The sequence below is a fragment of the Mesocricetus auratus genome, unplaced genomic scaffold (genome assembly GCF_017639785.1).
Source record: "Mesocricetus auratus isolate SY011 unplaced genomic scaffold, BCM_Maur_2.0 Super-Scaffold_100018, whole genome shotgun sequence".
Classification (NCBI taxonomy): domain Eukaryota; kingdom Metazoa; phylum Chordata; class Mammalia; order Rodentia; family Cricetidae; genus Mesocricetus; species Mesocricetus auratus.
The window spans coordinates 22,508,499-22,526,861 of NW_024429199.1; the positions used below are offsets into that span (position 1 = coordinate 22,508,499).

Sequence of the window (18,363 nt, forward strand, 5' to 3'; positions counted from 1 at the left end):
CTTAACAAATTATAAACGGAGTTTTGGAAGACGTGGCTTACTATGGGGATATTGATATTAGAAGTTTAGTGGATGAAGATAGAAAGCCAGAGGAATGGAATGAAGGCTGCTTTATGAGTGTATATGAGGAGAGTGGCTGTGGCACTAAGGATGGGGGAGTTCCTAGGGGAAGTGACAATAAACTCGTGAAATGGAAAGGTTACAATAGGATAGAAACCTGAGCTTCAAAAGGAAAACGACTCTTCATAGCACAGAAAAGATCTGTATTTTGTAAGTTATGTGATACATGAGAGGGAAATAAATATATAAGTACTGTTCAAACTGTTCTAGATAGATCCTACAAAACAAACTTCAGTTCTCTGTTGTTTTAATGTTTGAAATGACAGTGTATGAAATATAGAATAGTTCTATTAGATTCTCTATTTATATGAACAGTTTACAGTAGAAGAAATTTTGATGTTTTGCATAGATACATGCTAATTGCCTTTCTGTAGAATCACGTTTATATGCCCATTAGGGGTTCCAGAAAATTCTATTAGTTCCCATTTCTGATACCTCATCTTGTCCATTTGTCCTTATTTATTTTCAATTCATATCTTAATCTGATAATTTCCCATTTTTATGGATGTGATAATAGTTCCCCTTTGTATAATATATGTACAAGTTCCTAAGTGGATATCTGAAACTGAGGGCAGTCCTGGACTCTCTGTCTCTATGTGTGTGTGTGTGTGTATTTATATACACAAAACTTTTTTCTCTATCCAACTATTAAAGTCTAATTTAAAAAGTAGCCACATATTTATATCAAAACTGATAAAAAACATCAAAGCAATAATAAAACAGTCATAACAATATATCATAAAGTTATGTGATCTCTCTCAAAATATCTAATTGGTTATACTCCTCTTCCTTGTGATGAGATACAGTGAGATGTGGCGCTGGGATGTGGTGTCAGGCTGCTGTCAGGGGTCCCTTGAATGTAAGTGCTAGAGTACCATGTCAGGAAGTCTGAGGTCCCACGACCACTCTTACAGTCGACAGACAGAATATACCACATAGATATGTGCAAAGATGTTGCGTATCCCAAATGAGAGAGCACAATGACATATTCTCAGTGAACACTGGGCTGAAGTGCCCTGTGAACTGATGCCCCAGGGTGCTTTGAAGGAAATGCCAGCCCGCAAAAACAAACAAACAAACAAACAAATAAAAATGAGCCAAAAGGATTGTTTTGTGGATTATTTTTCTCCTTTGTCTTATGACTCGCAAAGTTTTCATTGGCCTTGGAGGTTGCAAGCTCTGTCTACTTACTTTTAAATGTTAAAGGTAAGAATCATGGGGAGGGAGAAGGTTGGGAAAATACTAACACTGGAAGGACTCTGAGAGATTGGTGCAGCCCAGCTGTTTAGTTTCGTAGATGAATAAACGGGTGCTTAGAGCTCTTAAGGCACTACCTCAGCTCATACAGCCGGCTCACAGCAACCTTCAGGTCTGGAATATGGTCCCCTTCACCTCCATGATCATCCCTATGTGATCTATACAATACATCTGAGGGTTCTGTGTTTGGTTTAGGTTTGCCAGTGAATGGCTAAGAGTGGCCTAGAACATTTCTAGACTTCTGGAGGGAGTTGAGTCTCCTAATAGATTTTCCTCTTTAAGGGTTACCATTTTTCTGGCTAATTACTTTGCATAGCCAAGTGATTTCCTCATTACATTAACTTTGGATGATTTAGAAATTTGCTGACATCTAAGTAAGTTTATCACTGACATTTGTCAGCACTCCCAGAATATCCCATAAACCATAAGTGTATGGTTTAAAATGTTCAAAAAAGTGAACCCATCCCTGTGACCAGATGCCACATCTGGGAACACCTTCACTAGAAAAGTCATAATCACTAAAAAGAATGAAGTTATGAGGAAATGGAAGGATGTGGGAAAAATCTAATAGTCTTTTTCTTTCCTTACAGGTTTTGTCAGTGTGTGTGCTAACAACGATTCTTGGTTGTATATTTGGGTTGAAACCAAGCTGTTCTAAAGAAGGTAATTAATACTGTAGAGCATGGTACATCTGTGTGCCTGTGTACTTGTTTGTGTGTGACACATCTTTGTGTGTCTCTGTTTGTGCATGTTTGTATACTTACATCTGTGTGTATATGTGCATGCGTGTGTGTGTGTGTGTGTGTGTGTGTGTATTCAGCATTACAGTGTGATTGAGACAACTGTAATCTCCATGTCCTGTGTATACTCCACAGACATTGAGAATTTGATAAATTTGATGCTGGCTTAAATTTTTTTCCTGTAGTCCTTTCTTATTTTAGCCATAAAAAGTATTTTGGCTATAAAATTTTATATTAAAGTGTAGAATAAGGCCTGTGACCAAAATAACCAATCCCCTCAACAACAGCAACAACAAAACACACACACACACACACACACACACACACACACACACACACACAACCATGAGGACATGACCAGAGGCTCATGTATGGTGCTTATGGTCCTCTCTCTCTAACTCACTGAGGAATGACTGGGATGCTGTGCCTAAGCCCCAAGGAGTTGGTTGCTAAAGCAACTCTGGAGGTTACCAGGAGACGTTGGCATCTCTGGGTGATGAGAACCTCAGAGGGTTTTAGATTTTTTCTGCCATTGCTAGTTTGAAAATAGGAATGAAATCATCACAAGTTGAGTTTTCCTGGTGTCAAGATCAGGATCTACGTAGCATTGAAAAATCACCATATAGATAAAGGAAGTAAACCACAGGCAATATCAGTGGTCATGCTTTTGATTTTATATTGTCTCCTCCTCTACCCATATGGTTTCTTTGGTGATTCAGTTTTCAAAATCCAATACATTTGTGTCCTGTTCAACTCCCCTGTTATTATACTTTTACTCTTCTAAAATGTTTCGTGATTGGTTGAAATTTTGCAGGCCTAGCTAGGACACCTAAAATACAAGTGAAAACGTAGACTTTCGTGTTCACTTATGTAGCCATCCATACATGAAGTCATTTCACCCCCTATCAAAGAAACTGAAAAAAATAGTAATTTTAATCTGAGCTCAAGGGAGTGTGTGTGCACTGTCTTAACAGTTGTCATATGAAGTAACAGTGATTAGTGTGATGGGGTCTCCTTTCCTCAGACCGTGCTAGGAACAAGCTTTCCCTTATTCTAGAAATTACTGTTTCTCTTTGCGAAATTGCCTGGTTTCCAAGCAACAGAAGTGAGTTACTCTTCATGATGGCGTCTTGACTCAGGGGTGCCTTACCTGGTGCATGCTTTGGCATTTTGTGATTGGCAGGCTCTAACTTATTCATAATTTTCAGTAAGAAGTTGCAAAGGCCGCTGCTATGAGAGGACATTCGGCAACTGTCGCTGTGACAGCTCCTGTGTCAGCCTTGGGAACTGCTGTCTGGATTTCCAGGAGACCTGTGTGGAACCAAGTAAGTATGTTGGGGGAAGGCAGAGGGGTTACAGGCATCAAGGAAAGACAGCAGGGAAGCTGTTCATCTTCCAGGTTGGTGATTGACTAACTCAATGTTTTTTCTAGACATAAATTTATTCTATCTGTCTGTCTGTCTGTCTGTCTATCCATCCATCCATCATCTATCCATCATCTTTTTTTGTTGTTTTTGAGACAGTGTTGTTTTTGAGACAGTTTTGAGACTGTATTGCTTTTGAGATTGTCCTGGAACTCACTCTGTAGACCAGGCTGGCCTCAAACTCACAGAGATCCACCTGCGTCTGCCTCCCAAGGGTTGGTATTAAAGGTGTGCACCACCAGTGCCTGGAGGTTTTTTGTTTGTTTGTTTGTTTGTTTCACTCTGTACTCCTGGCTGGCCTGGAACTTGCTATGTAAACCAGATTTGACTCGAACTCACAGATATCCACCTACCTTTTCCTCTGGAGTACAGAGCTGAAAGGCTTGCTCCACCATGCCCAGCATCGTTTTTTTTTTTTTCTATTCTTTTCTAATTTAGAATCTACGTGTTTTCTACTGTAGCCTTTGCATTTCAACACTTAAGGAAAATATTCACTTAATTCATATTTGTTAAACATTCTATGGCTAACAAAATTGTGTCTGTTTTTTTTGTGGATGCTAAAATCTCTGTGCCTTAATATACATTTAAACTAAATTTTGTGAATGTTTTCGTTAGGGGCCTATTACAGAAAGAATTCTTGGCTATTCACTGAATTACTGAACATTTTAAAACAAAGCCACCAAAACAGGAGAAATTGAGATAAGGAAGGGATCAAATTTACATATATATTGACATCAGGTCTTGCTGTATAGCCCTGGCTGACCTCCAACTTGGCATTCTCCTGCCTATGCTTCTGGAGGACTACTGGTCAGATTATAGTTGCTTATTGCCATGAATGGTTTTAGATTAAACTTTGAGAATCTTGACTCTTACTTCTGGGGCCCGCCAAGGTTTTCTTATGTTTGAACGACAATGATGATGTGACCCAGGCTTCTAGTGAGATAATAATGATGGGTGCCTGCATGTTTGGCAGCTGTTAGTTCAGAGTGGCTTAGTGGAGGCGGAAGCTCGGGACTCAGTTATAAAATACGTCATTGACCCTCAGCCTCCTGTCCAAGATGGTGATGATCCTATGCATGTGTCGAATTTGAACTGTAAATGAGGTTTTTTAATGTTGGTTTCTAGCATACCTATGGACTTGCAACAAATTCAGGTGCGGTGAGAAGAGGTTGCCCAGGTTCCTGTGCTCTTGTTCAGATGACTGCCAGACTCACAATGACTGCTGCATCAATTACAACTCTGTGTGCCAAGGTCAGACTTCCCTACGGCATTTCTCCCACTCAAATACCCATGCCTGCTTAATCGATGGGCTGGTTATATCTGCTGAAAAAGACTTGTAGAGACTTTTATTACGGAATGGTGCAAATGTGTGCCTGAGTTAAGCATGTGTAATTTGTCACCCAGCTTAATGACAGCTATGGTCCACACGTGGTTGACCTTACTTACCTGCAGCCATCCTTCTATCCTTTTTTTCCTGTCGCCTTCCCCATGCCATTTAGATAGTGCCTTCATACTTAATATTGTACTTGGGTAAGGATCCTCTTCCAGATCAGGCTGACTTTTATGTCCCAGGTTTCCTTGTAACAGAGTATGCCATGCCCTGCTAGAGCTGGTGCAAATTTGATTTAGGTTACACGCATTCAGGGTGGAATGGTTGTAGGCATTCACAATTACTTTAAGGATGCTGACAGTATGATAATGTTTTGTAACGGGACTTTCTCTGTACCACCAGCTCCCAAATAATGACACAGAGACTTCTTATTAATTAGGAAAACTTGTCCTTAGCTTGGGCTTGTCCCGCCAGCTCTTATAACTTAGATTAACCCGTTTACTTCCATCTATATTCTGCTGCTTTGCTCATTTCCTCATCTCTCCATACTGCTCATGCTGCTTCCTCTGCATCTGGATGGCAGCTCTGCCTTTCTTCTTCCCAGAGTCCTCTCTGTCTCTGGAAGTCCCACCTATACCTCCTGCCTAGCTATTGGCCATTCAGCTTTTTATCACACCAATCACGGCAACCCAGTTTCACACAGTGTACCTGTATCCTGCAACAATGTTTTGTTCAAGAATTACTAGGTTTCTTGAAATCTCAACCTAACTCTAATGTGAGGGAACTATAAGATACCAAAGTCCCAATTTTGTAGAGTGGCTGCAGGTTATAAATTCTGCCTGAAAATATTAAGACTTAGAAAAGGAAAAGAATATTTCAGTTCTCACAAAAATGACTCAGTTGTTCCTGTATCCAATGGAGACCACTTGAAGAACCTGTGAGGATACTCCAGGCACTAAGTTCCTTATATTAAATGGCACAGCATTTGCTCAGAACCTGTACATATCATTACACATAGCTTAAATGCTCTCTAGTTACTTACAGTACCTATAAAATACAAGTGCTGTGTAAACAGTATATACAGTTGGTGTGTATGACACTGTTTAGGGAATAAACTGTAATGTTCACTACAGATGCAATTAAAAAATTTTCATTCTGCAGTTGGTTGAATCCATGGGTGCAGAATATTTGGAGACAGAGGGATGAGTGGTAGTATATTTTAATCTTGAAGTTATGTATTTTGGTTTCTCTCTGGTGTTAACTGTTCTTGTGAAACAGAGTAACTCTCTGTGTTCGTATTTCTCTACCGTCTATGCCGCATGATGTCTCTTTGTTTGGCTTTGGGGAATCTGTGCTACTGTATCTGATAAACATTGCATTCCTGCCATTACCAAGTGTGCTCACTTTATTTTATTTTTCTGAAAATATTCCAGAAAAGAAAAGTTGGGTAGAAGAAGCGTGTGAAAACATCGATACGCCACAGTGTCCAGCAGAGTAAGACTATGTTCTGAGACATACATATTTTTCCTTCTTTAGAAGGGCCTTTTTTTTTCTCTTTCTAAATTAAGATTTAAAACAGTAACAAATCACTGGATGATTAAACATGAGCTTTCACCAGACCTTGTATCCACTGCTGGTTCTGCAGAGGACCGTGGTGTGACCCGACTCTGGAGAAAGAGACATACCATTAATAACAGCATTTGTTATTTATGACTGCTGGTGGTGTGGTATTTGTAACCTTCTTTGGAAGTAAATATTGTGACTCCCTTTTGGGAGTTTTCATATTGAACTTGTAACAAGTTACAGTTCTTTTAATTTTTTTTATAATTGCATACATTTTTGGAATAAATGACACATCTATGAGAGAAAGCTACATGAGTTTTGTAATTGATCTTTGTCCTTTTTGAAGTGTTTATGTTAAGAAATAATTTTTTTACCGTATAATAAAATAATGTCCTCCAAGCTTTAAAACACATGAAACCTGTACTTTTGCTCATTTTGTTCATGTAATTCATTTTATCATACAACATTTTGGCTTGAAGCGGTAGTAATGACAACGAAAAATAACCCTAATTTAAATAATTTATCATCACAAGTTTTTTTTTAAAAGGGGAATTCCTCTTTAAACTGTTTTGTTTTCTTAATGCAGAGATGTACTAAAAGTTTACACTTGCCTACTTTTTCTTTCTAAACGTTTATCATTGTTTGAAAATGTAATTTAAGCCCTTTAGTGGCAAATACAATTCCTGCCACAGTTTAGAGCATAATATTCTGGGTATTTTTATGTCAGTATATTTACCTGGTGGTCCACTAACCCGATTTTATGCTTCTTGTTTATTGACATAATTGTGTGCACTGGCTGAGACTACACACAGTTAAGTATGACCTCCCAGGAGAGCTATGTTCTCCACAGAAGTTACTGAAGGCTGCAGAGCAAAGTTCTTCCTTTGGTGTGGTCACCTTTAGGTCTGGCTGTGAGGTTAAAATGAGAGGGTTGAGAAGCTAAGATAAAGAAAGCACTTGCCCTCAGCTTTTAAAGTACTGAGAAATTGTCTGTGGGAAGTGTGCACGTAGTTATCTAGTAATGCAACTTTCCTACCATCTACAAGCAGACCCAAAACAGCATGATTCCTGAGCCATGACTGCTTTTTGGAATCCACAGCTATTGTCTTTTGCCAAGCACACCTAGTGTGTGTAGTGTTCTCTTCGTCTTTCTGTGTCACACGTCTTCTGTGTCTTTCTCTGTGAACATCCCTAGCTGTAAATCGTTTCATTGTTTAATGCTATGTTTCTCAAGCTTCTGCACCATGTACTTATCTATTTAAAATATATTGAACTTAAAAGTTAAATGAGACCAAGGATGCAGATTAATGGGAAAGCACTTGCCAAGCATTAGTGAGGACTTGAGTTTGATCATCAGCATATGAAAAGAAAGCAACAAGAGCCAAACCATAACATATGTTTTATGGCTAATGAGGCATCATTTACTGAAAAAGAATTAATTGGAAAAATGTAATTTAGGCAAGGTTATTTTTCAAATTTATTTTTGTAGGAAGGATGAAAATCCCATAATGTGACAGTGACATTTGACCAATCTTTTAGAATGGCAGAGACCATGATTGAAGTTTCTGTGTGGTAGCTCAAAATGGTATAGATTCTTTATAAGTATTATTGATGCTACACGCATGTTAATTATTCCTTGATAAAATATGTATGTAAATATAAATATAAATGCAGTAAGACATTCTCTTGAGTCTTTTTGCTTTCCCTCTGGTAGAGCCAGGGAGAGGCCATCTTTATTAACTGTGTCTTTGCTTTGCCTCTTGACACAGCTCTTTCTTCTCATTACCAGGTTTGACTCACCTCCTACTCTCTTATTTTCCTTGGATGGATTCAGAGCTGAATATTTACACACCTGGGGTGGATTTCTTCCTGTTATTAGCAAGCTGAGTGAGTAACTTCAGAGTTGAGTCCTGGAGGGTCACGACTTTGGAGATGGGTGAGGGAGGTGGCCTTCTTTTGGAAAAGTACTGTGTAAGCCTCTCACTACTTTACCAAACTTCTCCATTACACGGCAGTAAACCCATAACAACACTGGTCTTGATATTGTAGATCCTTGAAAATTTCCCTGAAAATACTTCCAACTTAACCAGTTTTCATAGTGTCTTAACCCTTGACCATGGCTACTCATGTTTATTCTTTTTCAGAATTTTGTGTTCTTTGGAAAAAAATATTTATTTATGTCCTGAGTATTCATGCTAAAATAGAATCTCAAAAGCTGAAAAATTTGAAGACTAGTATACTACTCATGTAGACTACAAGAGTGGTCAGCTAGCCTCTGCTATCGTGGGGCAAATTGAATATATTTGGGTCAAGTTGATTATCTGTCCAACTTTATCTTTTCTATTTTTGAGACAAGGTCTTATGTAACCTAGGCTAGCCTTAGAAGAGCTGTGTAGCCAAAGATAGCCTTGAGTTCCTGATCTTCCTGCCTTCACCTCCCAAGTCCTGAGGTTACAGGCATGCAGAACTATGCGCATCTTCAATTTCTTTATCTTAAAGCGTTCATTGAAAAAACTAGTCTCCAAATTACTGATGAAACAAGATAGTATTTTCTTAATGTTGAAACTAAAGCTTTAAATCTGCTTATTAGGCAGTCATGGCATCATTATTGAAAGAGGGAAGAACATAAATGGATGTGACAACTGTTAAGACTTTGTTAGTTGTTAGTGTTCAACAGTTGCTCTAGGGTTCTATGGGCCTGAAATATAAGTAGATACATGCAGTTATTTGCAGTACTCAACTGGGATTCTAAAATATCTGCTAGACAAATACATTATGCTGTTTTAAACATAAAAGTTACTCTCAGTACATGTATATGCCTATCGTTATTCTGTGTTAATTTAAAATTTTAACTTTTTAGTGTCTTACTGGAAGATAATCTTTCCAGGTAGACACTTGACATAAATCAGGCATGTGGACTTGGAAGGTTTTGGTCAGCCCTTGTCCCTTCCTGAGGAAACTTGCCTCTATGGTACCTGCATGACTCCTGAATTCAAAGTCAAGGAGCTGTCAGCAACTATGTGTGGCATTTAAACAGAATCAAGGCTTAGTTAGCTTAAACTGAAGCACTGGGTAACTGGGTATGTGTGGGGTGGGGTGAGGGAGGGTTGAGGCTGGTGACTTAGAGCCCTCAGGAAGGTCATTCATGTGCACACAGATCTGGGGAACATTTTCAGATAATGTATTTGAATCATCAATTGTATGTTCCTCCCCTAACAGTAGACAGTGCAGAGAGTGAGACACAGGGCTAACCCAGGAGGACATCCATTAGCAGTGTCTGATTCCTCAGCTCTCCTGGACTCATAGGCCTTCTGGTTTTAAAGTAGCTAATAAGCTTATTCCTGCATGGCTGTTTCGTGCTTTATAGTCTAGGACAATGTCACCTCAACTGCTGCCTCTTCTTAGTGTTCACTTGCAGATCTAGCTGAGAGTGTAGCCTGTTTTCCTTACACTTACTATAATTTAGCTGTCTGGTCACTAAGTATGAAGATCTTATAAGCATCATGTTGTTACAGACTGTCCATCTAGGACTTAATGCCTCTGATAAATGTAGGCAAACTGCCTAGGTGACTTATCACTTGTTTACTGCTTTTGTGGCAAAGAAAATAAGGCCTGGAGACGTGGCTCAGATGGTAGAATGCTTGGCCAGCACGCAGGAAGCCCTGGGTTGAATCCCCAGGATTGCATAAACCAGGCGTGGTGGTGGACAACTGTAATCCTAGCACTTAGGAGGTGGGTGCAGCAAGACAGGAAGTTCAAGTTCTTTCCTGTACGCCAAACTTGACGCCTTCCTGGGTACATGAAAGTGAGGGAAAGAGAGAGAAATAAATAATACATTTTTCTCATTGTAGTAATGGTGTTGCTTTTCATTTGTTCTGAACTTTGATTGGCTGCTTGCTCGGCATCCTGGGATAGTTACTTCATATGATATGCCTAATAGCAATGTCTGCTTTTTTTCTGTCTAGAAAACTGTGGAACATACACTAAAAACATGAGGCCTGTATACCCTACAAAAACGTTTCCCAATCATTACAGCATCGTTACGGTGAGTGGGCATTTCAACTTTTTGTGTTCATATCAGGAAGATGTGATTGATGCATTCTTCAAGAGGATAATTCAACTTCAGATCAGCAAGATCAGAATGAAATAATTTGTTTTGCAAGGTGAACTATAATCTGCAATCAATCTTTCTTTAGGGACTTTATCCAGAATCCCATGGCATAATAGACAACAAGATGTATGACCCCAAAATGAACGCTTCTTTCTCACTGAAAAGTAAAGAGAAATTCAACCCTTTGTGGTACAAAGGACAGCCGGTAAGCTGCTTGTTGTGGCCACTGAAATGGTTTGTTAATCTTACTTATTTGAATAAGAGAAAAATAAACTAATGCCCAAGAATTTTGCAACCTGTTTGATCTCCCCATGCCTCTGGCTACCCTTCTGTAATGCAGACCAATGTTGACACTCCGTGTGTATGTATGATTCATAGTTTAAGAGCAGTTAACTTTAGAGATAGATTTGGGTTATACCGTCTTCCTTCCTTCCTTCCTTCCTTCCTTCCTTCCTTCCTTCCTTCCTTCCTCCATCCTCCCCCCTTCCCCTCTCTCTTCTACCTTGAGTCTTCTCTCTTCTAGTATTAGTTGTTTGGCGTGATCATTGTTATCAATTATCACTTACCTTTATATGCTTATGGTACATAGTGTGATAATTTGATGCATGTACACACTACATAGTGATCAAAATAGTGTAGTTCGTAAATTCAGCTTCTCAAACATTTGACTTTTGTTAAATAATATGAAGTGATGCTAATGGGATAGAAACTTTAGCTACCATGGTTTGATATTGTACATGACAATTGTAATCTAACTGCTGGAGCTTATTAACTTTGAAAACATTGCATCATTAGAGAAGAATACATTGATAATGCTCTCTGTCTCTTCAGAAGCTAATGTTTTCATTATCTAACTTTCTTCCATTCTCTTCCCCAGATATGGGTCACAGCTAGTCATCAGCAGGTCAGGTCTGGCACATACTTCTGGCCAGGATCAGATGTGGAAATTGATGGAATTCTTCCAAACATCTACAAAGTATATAATGGGTAGGTGTAGAGGAACCTTTCCTAGGTTTTGTAATATAAAACAACTTATATTTCTCTTGTGTTTATTTTGTTCTGAGTTCCAATGTTTGAATGACTCTGTGAAGTGAGGGTCTTTAGGATAAGGACTTTTTAAAAACAGTGTTTTAGAAAGATGATAAATACAAAGTAAAATAAGACCAACATTTTGTAGAAACACAGATAAAGTGTTTTTAAATCCTTGGGCAGTGATTTAAAAAATAAGGTAATACTGGGCACGTTGGTACAAGACTTTGTAATTCAAGTAGCTAGGCACTGAGGCAGGATGGCTGAGTTCCAGGCCAGGCCAGCCTAGGTTTCAGAGTGGGATAAAGGTCAGCTTATGTGAACTCAAGGCCATCATGAGTTTCATGCTCAGTCTCAGTTTCAAACGAAGCAAATTAAATACACACACACACACACACACACACACACACACAGAGAGAGAGAGAGAGAGAGAGAGAGAGAGAGAGAGAGGTCACAGGAGAAACAGAGTTCTGAGCATAGAGGCACTACATGTTTTAACTCTAGGAAGCATGAGAACAGGACAAGGGAAGAACAGACGCAATAAAGCATACATAGGTAGGAGCTATTGCGGGCTGGAGTTTGGAACATCGCTGAAAAGAAGATTGTTGCATCTTTGTATTTCCATTTCTAAATTACTTCAATATATTTACTGTCTAATATAAGAGCTATTAACATAGCCTCTCCGATTTTCAAAACCATGCAAACACTTTAAGGAAGACTTTCTTTGGTTGGTTTTAGCAAAACTACCAAAATAGTTCCTTTTGTACTTTTTTCTCCCTTTTTTTAATATATTTTTTATCATTTTTTATTTTAATTTTAAATAGCTTGTTTTACATGTCAATCCCAGTTCCCTCTCCCTCCCCTCCTCCCGCACTCCCCTTCCCCCCCCCCACCCTATTGCCAAATCCTTCCACATAGGGGATATCTAGAGTCTGTCATTTTACTCTTGGTAGGGTCAAGGCACTCCCCTAAGAGTCCAGGCTGAGAGAGCATCTCTCTTTGTGCTATAGGCACATGAAGACAGTTTGTATACCAGGGATAGACACTGATCCACAGCTCAGGGCCCCATAGGTTGCCCAGGCCTTCTCACTGACACTCACATTTGGGAGGTCCAGATCAGTCCCATGCTGGCCTCCCCACTGTCGGTCTGGGGTCCAAGAGCACTCCCCTGTTCAGATCAGCTGTCTCTGCTGGTTTTGCCAGCCCATTCTTTGCCAATTTGCTCATCACTCCTCTCGCTCTGTCACCGGGTTCCTTGGGTTCAGTTCAGTGCTTAGTTGTGTGTTTGCCTCTGCTTCCATCAGTCACAGGATGAAGGCTCCCGGATGGTTATAGACATCAAGTTCATTATCAGGAATGGGCATTCGAGGTGGTCCCTCCACTATTGCTTAGCTTGCCAATTGATGTTTTACCTTTAGATCACTCGAGGTCACTCTGGTGCCTGATCTGTCTTCGATCCTATGATTCCCTCTTCCCCCTATTCTACCCCCACCCCCTCAACTTCCTGTTCCCCCATGACCAACTCCCTTCCTCTTTACCCCCTCTATTCTTCCCAGGTCCCACTCCCCCCCCACCCCTCGCCGTGTTCCCCATCCACTCAGAGGATCTTGTCTCCATCCTCTTCTCTTGGGTACTATGCATATATGCATATCTTTTAGGTTCTTTCCTGTTTCCCAGACTCTCTATCTGTGGAAGTGCAGACTGGCACTATCCTGATCCATATCTAAAATCCGTATATGAGTGAGTACATACCATGTTTGTCTTTTTGCGACTGGGTTACCTCACTCAGGATGGTTTCTTCCAGTGCTATCCATTTCCCTGCGAATTTTAAGATTCCATTGTTTTTTTCTGCTGAGTAATACTCCATTGTGTAAATGTACCACATTTTCTCTATCCACTCTTCAGTTGAGGGGCATCTAGGTTGCTTCCAGGTTCTGGCTATTACAAACAATGCTGCTATGAGCATAGTGGAGCAGATGCCCTTGTTGTATGAACCTGCGTCATTTGGATAAATGCCTAAGAGTGGAATTGCTGGGTCTAGTGGTAGATTAATTCCCATTTTCCTGAGGAATCTCCATACTGATTTCCAAAGAGGCTGTATGAGTCGGCATTCCCACCAGCAGTGGAGGAGTGTTCCTCTCTCTCCACATCCTCTCCAGCATAAATTGTCTTCAGTGTTTTTGATTCTAGCCATTCTGACAGGAGTAAGATGGTATCTCAGAGTTGTTTTGATTTGCATTTCCCTGATGGCTAAGGATGTTGAGCACTTTCTTAATTGTCTCTTGCCATTTTAGCCTCCTCTACTGAGAATTCTCTATTTAGCTCTGTACCCCACCTTTCAAGTGGATCCTTTGGTGTTTTGGAGACTTGTTTCTTGAGTTCTTTATAAATTTTGGAGATTAGCCCTCTGTCAGATGTAGGGTTAGTGAATATCTTTTCCCATTCTGTGGCCTGCCTTTTTGTCTTTTTGACTGTGTCCTTTGCCTTACAGAAGCTTTTTAGTTTCAGAAGGTCCTTTTGTACTTTTGAAATTTGTGATGAAACAACAACACAATCTACCTGAGAGAGTCAAAATGTTCACAAATTCCAGGCTGGGAAGGATGGTATTTCTCTGGCCATCTCATGCTACTGTGTGGTCGGTATGGTTCACAGAAGCAGAGAGTGTTGTCTGTCCCTCTTGTTAAAGCTTGTCATGGTTTTCATTTCATAGATTGAGATTGTCAATGAGTTCTGATGAGCTGACCTTCACACTAGCCTGGGTGAACCCACAGATTAGTGAGGAATAGACTAGATTTCCAAGGTGCAGTAAAGGTCACAGCTGATTGTATGTGGGGGTTGGGGAGAACTGTGGACTGTGCTAACAAAACCCAGGGCTCAGAGGAAGCAGAACTAATTTCATTAAGGGAACATTGCCTGGAGGACTGTTACCTGCCCTCCCTGTGTCTGCTTCCCAGTCACCAGTGAGTGAGTCCTCTGAGGCATTAGCTCTTCATGTGATAGTGACTGTTTTCAACTGAATGTATAACACCTCAAAAGAAGACAAGAAACAATTCCTTAAACCCAATCACAACTTTTTTTGTATAAAGTTAAATTCTGGTCTTCATTAAAAAGCAAATTTAAGTTTGAAAATAACACTTTTTTGGGGGGAGCAGGGTATTTCTCTGCAGTCCAGCCTGACCTTAAACTACATTATTTCTTTGTTAGTTACTTGAGCACTGGAATCATAGGATAACAAATAAATTTCAAATGCAGTAGGTGTCTTGGCTTCCTTTGGTTACACTTAATATTATTTCCAATGAGAAAAGTTTTTACTTTTGATATGGAGTTGTTGCAGGTTTGTTTTAATTTGCTTATCTTTAATTGTAGGTCAGTACCATTTGAAGAAAGAATTTTAGCTATTCTGAAGTGGCTACAGCTTCCTGTCTCTGAAAGGTATGTAGAAAGTTTCTGGCACAAAGCCTCTTTTGTTTTATAGATGTGTGTGCTTCTAAAAAACCGACAATAACAAAACTGATGTCTTTTTTTTTCTTTTTTGGCTTTTCGAAGCAGGGTTTCTTTGTGTAGCTGTCATCTTAGAGCTAGCTCTGCAGATCAGACTGGCCTTAAATTTACAGAGATCCGCCTGCCTCTGGCTCCCGAGTGCTGGGATTAAAGGCGTGTTCCACCACTGCCCAGCCAAAATAGTTTATTTTATGTGCATTGGTATTTTGCCCACATATCTGTGGGAAGGTGTCAGATCCCTTGGAATTGGAGTTACAGACAGTTCTGTGGGTGCTGGGAATTGAACTCTGGTCCTCTGGAAGAACAATCGGTGCTCTTATCCTCTGAGCCATCCTCCAGCCCTTGCTTGTTCTGATGTCTTATATCCAAAGAAACTGAGAAATTATAGCTTCACTTTGAAAAATCCCAGGTTTGTAAATAATTCCTCAGAACTTTAGTAATGTTACCCTGGTGCTATAGGATTTTTAATCAGGATCAACTGTTGAATTATTCTTTCCATTCTGTTTTTCAATGTGTTCGTAAAATATTACATTTTGATACTGTTTGATTTAGACCACACTTTTACACTCTGTATTTAGAAGAACCTGATTCCTCAGGGCACTCACATGGACCTGTCAGCAGTGAGGTAAGTTCATTCTTATCTGTATATGCTTGCCTCATTAAGCTTAATATCTTTAGAGTGGGATTCTAGAGTATTCTGTAGTTTATAGAAAGTGGGAATATTACACAAAATTCTGCTTAACCAGAGATCAGTTTAAACAAAACAAGAGCTGAGAGAACTGACATTGCTTACATTTTTACAGTGCTAAATTGAACTGTTGAACTAAATTGTGAATTTTCAATTCTGAAATTTTTTTCAAGATAGCATTTCTCTGTGTAGCCCTGGCTGTTCTGGAACTTGATCTGTAGACCAGCCTGGCCTTGAACTCAGATATATCTGAGTGTCTCTGCCTTCTGAGTGCTGGAATCAAAGTCATGCACCATCACTACCACCTGACTTTTCAATTCAGAATCTTTTCTCCACTCCGTATCCTCTCTCTTTGCCCTCAAAACTTGAGTGCTTTTGGAGAAGTCTTTTGGTATCCACGCCTCCAAATTTCTATGGAAGTGCCAGGTAGTGAGCCTCATGTCAGAAATAGCCTCTTCTTCTCAGGTGACCCTATCCTGCCTGTCCTAACAGAGCTAGGACTTGAAAGGGTGGAAGACACTACCAAAAGTACAGAACCAGGCAAACAACATTGTTTATGTTAGTTGCTGTGACACTAGAGATAGGAACCAGGAACCTATGGAGTAAAGATCATAATGTGTCTTGTGTGACCAGTCATGTTTTAGGAACTTAGCCAGGTTCTGGCCACCCTGACCGTAGTTGAAAGCAGCACTTAACAGCTTTCAGAGCTCACATCACAAGTCATTTGCATGTCAAGACATAATATTTGCATATCCTGGATTGCCAGAAATATTAGCACCCAAGGTGACTTGAGCTTCTCTGCTCTTGCACTTTCTGTTTCCTTCTGATACCTGAATTCTTATCTATAGCCTAAGATGGGCATAGAAACTCAGGACCTTGGAATCCTTGTTGGGCATAACAAGAAGAAGAGGGGGCGTTGTCTAAATATCTATTGCCTCCTATGAGTCTAGAAGTCAGACTGCAAATCCTGCACCCCAAATTAATGCTAGTTCCCTGCCCAAGTGTCCTGGGCTGGATAGTTTGTGAGTCTTTAGGATTCTTAATCACTGGTCTGCCATGTCCTTTGGGTAGCCCTATCTGTGCTCCTTGGTCTAAACGCAATATTGGTGAATGTAATAATAGGGATGGGCAAGTGTTTTTGCCCCCCCTCACTTGAATTTAAACCACTGAATAGACCACCTTTCCTTGTTTTTCTGGACCTGTGTCTGGCATGGAGTCAAACCCTTTGAAAGAGCAGGTACTGGTTCGTGTTGTTTTCACGTCAGGCACAAGAGAGGGAAACTGCCCCTCAGCCAGGACCGTTTCTGTCCTTCCTAGTCTTTCCACCAGAATATGTGTCCTGTGGCTCCACAGCAGTGAGCAGCCTCACCGTCCCTTGCTTTGACTCTGTAGTCAGTAAAAGTCAGACATGCTCCTTGCTAAAGAGAGGGTTATGAAGAAGTGTGACCAGAACTCGGCCATATCACAGTAGGTCTAGAGAAACTCTCCGTTTCTTTTCATGGTTATTGCCATGGTTTGGGCAATTGACTAGGCAGCTGGTGTGGTTTTCATTATTTCAAGTATTAATTTTTATTATTTGACTGATACGTAAGGTCCATGACAGTGTTAGTTTCGCTAAAAAGTGTTTATTAGGTCATATGGTTATGATTAGTGCAACCCTTTCTGATTTGCTCATTTTCCTGTTTTTTCTGATGTGTTCTTATTCAGGATGAAGCTCACTACTTTTCAATCATATTCATCAACCTATAAACTCTATTCTACCCTCTTTGTATTACTGGCACCTCAAAACCACTTTAATATTTGAAATTTAAAATCTATGTTGTTTGTCTGTCTTCCTGTGAGTGGAAGACCATATTGAATGAGCTTGTCTCTTATTAAACCGAAATGTACACGCTATAAGTGGGTAGAGTACAGAAAATGCAGGCAAGACTTCCTTTATAAGGTGAGAGGAAAAGAAAACGCCAGAAAGCAGCTTAGCCAAATTACTAGCTCTTCCGTAGCCTTTGTATCAATGTACAAATATAGGCATTTTGTAAAGAAATGAGGAGTTCCATTCCTGAGGGTCTAAGTCTTTGTTTTAAAAGTACGTAGCACTAGATGAAGCATTTAAGGATTAACTTTAATCTGTTTGAAAAGCAGGAAACATTGTGCTCATACAGTGATCATTTAAATGATTAAAAAATAAAGAAGAAATAGATTGTGGAAAGTGAAATGCAGATTAAGACTGCATTGTTTTCTGCCCAGAAACTACAGTCTTGAGCAAGCATTATTCTGGTTTAATTGAGTCTAGGTGGGTCTGATAACTTGATCTCACGGAGGGACCAACTAATGGAGGAACCTCAGAATATGTGGTTGAATAAATATAGAATCTGTACCATGCTATTCTTAATTATAGGCAGGCGTTTTATGATCTTGACCTGTATTAGTCTAATGTGTATGTATTATATTTTATCAATGCTTTGGTAGCCCCTCCGTCCCTCCTTCCCCCCATTCCTTCCCTCCTTAACTTCTTTCTTCCCCTCCTTCCTCTGAGTAGACTGTAAATATGTAGAAATTGCATGAGTGTGTATGCATCACACAAGGCTGCTTCCCATTCCTAG

General features: G+C 39.9%; 1 protein-coding gene across 2 annotated transcripts in view; it reads left to right on the top strand.

Moving 5' to 3' along the window:
* Enpp1 (ectonucleotide pyrophosphatase/phosphodiesterase 1) overlaps positions 1-18,363 on the top strand; it is a 63,645-nt gene that overhangs the window by 24,667 nt on the left and 20,615 nt on the right. For both annotated transcript variants that reach the window (XM_005065803.3, XM_005065804.3), the window contains exons 2-11: positions 1,968-2,040; positions 3,326-3,442; positions 4,667-4,792; positions 6,305-6,365; positions 8,224-8,321; positions 10,400-10,479; positions 10,631-10,750; positions 11,423-11,532; positions 14,941-15,006; positions 15,628-15,700. In XM_005065803.3, the coding sequence (XP_005065860.1) occupies positions 1,968-2,040; positions 3,326-3,442; positions 4,667-4,792; positions 6,305-6,365; positions 8,224-8,321; positions 10,400-10,479; positions 10,631-10,750; positions 11,423-11,532; positions 14,941-15,006; positions 15,628-15,700 (924 nt within the window). The remainder of the gene's footprint in view (positions 1-1,967; positions 2,041-3,325; positions 3,443-4,666; positions 4,793-6,304; positions 6,366-8,223; positions 8,322-10,399; positions 10,480-10,630; positions 10,751-11,422; positions 11,533-14,940; positions 15,007-15,627; positions 15,701-18,363) is intronic.